We start from the raw sequence: 3,809 nt of genomic DNA, 5'->3' as shown, positions 1-3,809 counted from the left end.
ATAAAGTGCATGGTGTGTGTGTGATGTATGCAAATGTCCATATATATATATATATATATATATATATATATATATATATATATATATATATATATATATATATATATATATATATATACAGTCATGCCCGAAAGAATTATATTATTATATTATTATTTTAATGACATGTTCTGCTACCCAGCATGGTTTACAAATTAGACAAAATCATCAAAACATTAGAAAAAAATAACAAAGATATACTTTACGTATGCGCAAATAATACGTTTTCAGACGATGTCTGTATTATGCAATTGTTTCTTAGAAAAGTTATGTTTTTAAAAATGGAATATACTCAAAATGTAAATGTAAGAAATTTAAGTCAATATATAATACATGTAGCATAAAGAGAAAAAAGAAAAAAAAATGACAAACATTTTAATATTTTATTTTTTTTAATGAAAGGAGTTTTTTTTTTTTAAGGCGCTTTCTCCCTTATCCCTTATCTCCTTAGAGCATCAGGAATGTCACACAGAAGGCAGGAGCTAGTTTCTTCCAGAGCCCTGATGTGGCAAGAGCGCATCCAACAGAGAGAAACTCAGCTGGCTCACACTGCGCTCACTCTGGTCAGTCACCGACTTTAATACAAGAGTTTTCAGAATGGCATAGAGGCCAGCTTCACGTTTTGTTCAGATCTTTCTCACTTACTACACTTTTAGGCACATGATGTAGGGCAGAAGTGTAAAGAACATTTAAATTGACAAAGAACCTTTACATCAGTGAAGGTTCTTAAGAAGGTTCTGTCAATTCTGTCCATCATGACCATTTTCAAGACTGTTGTACTCTACAGAGTTAACAGTGCATATTTCTAATTAAAAGAAACATTCAGACGAAACACAAATACACAGAACAGATATAAAAATATCCTTTGTGAAAGTTATTGCATTAAAGGAGCATTAGTTGATTTCTAATTGAAACTGTGAAAGATTTAGAACTAGAAATGGAAAAATCGATCAGCTATGAATCAGTATTGGTCGATCGACCGCCACTAATCAGATACATACAGCCTCGCCCTCGATCTGTATTGGCGATTAGGCAATTGAGCTGATATCAGTATTGGCCCCAAAAACATTGATCAATTCATCTCTATGTAGAACATGATATACAAATGAGTGCTGTCAGTCTGCATAAGGCACTCTTCAGCACCCTTCTTTCCCACCCCATCTATTTAATGCCCCTCCCCACCCCATCTCTGACTATTCTGCTAAACTGCTAAGCTAAAGCCAGTAGGCACTCTGCATTGCAGTTACCACAAAAATATTGAACACTGGAAGAATACACTCAACTATTCTCACAACAGCTAATCATTCTGAGCTGAATTCTAAGTGTTCATAGTTTCTAATTTCACTATCAAGAAGCTAAATGTTGTGATGTGCAGCACCACATAATCAGGGTAAAATTCCAGGGTAAAAAGTCCAGCATATCTCTCAAATACAGGAGTTTGATGTCTGTTCTGGCCAAAGTTTGTTCTGATGTCTGTTCTGATCCCTGCAATACCTTCATAGAATATGTGTGTCACGAGATTAATCGATAAGTCTCTCTGAAGAAGAGAATGTAGAGGCAGGCTTTGTGTTCATGGCTGGGATTGAAAATCTACAAGACTACACTGTTGTGTTTACTGCATCTTAACCACTAAAGGTCATGCTTCTTAAATCTTGACTAATGCTCCTTTAATTATAACGAATGCATAAGGCATCTGCTTAAAACACTTTCCAACCAAAGGCCTGAAATACTTTAGTTTGAGAGTAAATACTATCTCTGGTAAAAAATAAAATAAAATAATAATAATAAATAAGATAATAAATAAACTACACCAATCAATTAGTAACACGACAGGTGGAGTGAAAAAAACTGATTTCCATCTACAGTGGCATCTGTCAATCTTTCAAGGTGGGATAAATTAGGCAGCAACTGATCAGTCAGCTCTTGAAGAGGATTTGTTAAAGGCATCTGAAACATTCAGACAAGGTCCAAATTGTGATGGCTAGACGACTGGGTCAGAACACCTCCAAAACATCAGGCAGGTTTTGAGGGGGTTTTCTGGTATGCAGTGGTCAGTACCTAAGTACCAAAAGTGCTTCAAGAAAGGAACCACCAGTGAACTGAAGACAGGGTTAGGGTCATATGATGCTATGCTGATCAGTGTATTTTTAAAAAAATGTTCTAGAGTAGGTTTGATCACGGCACTTCACACAGGATTTTCCGCATGGTTGTGACAGCTGGTATAGATTAAATATTTGCAAACCGTAGCTGGTCACTTCACACACACACCTACAGTGGTGTCTGGCCTGCTTTACACCTTACGCCCCAAAGAAATTTCCCAAATTCACTGACAAAAATAACACTGTGGAAAGAAAAAAAGAGACAGGTGTAAGTGTAAGACAGACCTTGAAAGAGATTTTTGTGCTTAAACTATTACACAAATTGTGCAACATTCAGTTCAGATGTTAGATGTTAGAGTCAAACGCAATAGCTGTTATTTCTGGAAAAATACCAATTTGTCCAAAACATTTCAATTTTAACAGGACATAGTCGACCACATTAATGCACAGAAACACCAATCAGCTATAACATTAGTACCACTGAAAGGTAAAATGCAAACATCGATTATCTTCATCTAAAGTGGCATCTTTCAAAAGGTGGGATATATCAGGCAGCAAGTGAACAGTCAGTTATTACAGGTGATGTGTGGAATACAGGAAAAATAGGCAAGCTTAGACACTTTCAGAGGGGCCAAATTGTGATGGCTAGACGACTGGGTCAGAGCATCTCCGAAACATCAGGAAGGTTTTGTGGGTTTTTTTCTGGTATGCAGTGGTCAGTACCTATCAAAACTGGCCCAACCTCACAACTTACAGGACTTGCTAACGTCATTGGTGCCAGATAACATGCCAGTCCATGCCTCGAATGGTTAGAACTGTCATGGCAGCACAAGGAGGACCTACTCAATATTAGGCAGGGTGTATTAACGTTATGGCTGATCAGTGTAAAAGGCACATTTCATCACTGCATGTAATGGTCCATGTGCATGCGTGTTTGAGTGCGAGTCTTACTCTACCTGTAGCCTCTGTGTGTAGTTTAGATTCATCAGTGCTGGTCACCCTACAGGTTACGAAGGTTTTTCTGCCCTCCACCCGATCCAGGGCACTGTGAATAAGGACAACGCTGCCCAGCGGTATCGGACTATATGGGAACACATCACAAGAAAAAAAAATGTATGTTAGGTAGATTTCTTAATAGTAAAATCCTCACAACCCCAGGTGGTCAGCAGATACAAAAATACCAGCCCTTCTGGCACCAACAATCATGCCATCACAGATCACAGTTATCCCCCATTCTGATTGCATGAATCAGTAAATATATAGGTGTTCCCAATAAAGTGCTTGTTGAGTGCGTATTTTAATAATCTATTCACTAAGATAACTGAACCTCAAAAAAACAACTAAATCTCTGAACTCTATATTTAAAATGCTACAAGCATGCTTAACCTCAGTGCTAAAATAAAATCACTTAAAAATGTTGTGTACTTGCGATAGTTGATGTTGAGATTGGCAGTCATAACGGGCCCAGACAGGTAACCAGCGAGAGTGCCCGTCACGGAATCAATCATGGTGGCTATTGCTCCTCCGTGTACATGCCTGTGGCACAGGAAATCAGTCTTGCATCACTTCCTATGTTACATGTCAGGGGGTTCCCCCTTTTCTCACAGAAAGGACCACAGATATCAGAAAGGACCCTGCTTATAATAAATAACTCCCTGTTCTTTAAAGCAA

At 37.9% G+C, this 3,809-nt stretch overlaps 1 protein-coding gene across 3 annotated transcripts in view; it reads right to left on the bottom strand.

The window, feature by feature from the left end:
* Window positions 1-412: 412 nt before the first annotated feature.
* Window positions 413-3,809, bottom strand: part of them4 (thioesterase superfamily member 4) — a 4,737-nt gene continuing 1,340 nt past the window's right edge. For 2 of the 3 annotated variants that reach the window (XM_072679591.1, XM_072679592.1), the window contains exons 4-6: window positions 3,564-3,674; window positions 3,095-3,219; window positions 413-2,380 (exon numbers count right to left, since the gene is read on the bottom strand). In XM_072679591.1, coding sequence (XP_072535692.1) covers window positions 2,337-2,380; window positions 3,095-3,219; window positions 3,564-3,674 — 280 coding nt within the window. In that variant the 3' untranslated portion in view covers window positions 413-2,336. The remainder of the gene's footprint in view (window positions 2,381-3,094; window positions 3,220-3,563; window positions 3,675-3,809) is intronic. The other variant, XR_011979705.1, reaches the window with a different exon arrangement.

The sequence above is a fragment of the Salminus brasiliensis genome, chromosome 5 (assembly GCF_030463535.1).
Source record: "Salminus brasiliensis chromosome 5, fSalBra1.hap2, whole genome shotgun sequence".
In the NCBI taxonomy this organism is placed as follows: domain Eukaryota; kingdom Metazoa; phylum Chordata; class Actinopteri; order Characiformes; family Bryconidae; genus Salminus; species Salminus brasiliensis.
The sequence above is the reverse complement of the archived record's forward strand: the minus strand, read 5'-3'. Positions and strand labels throughout refer to the sequence as shown.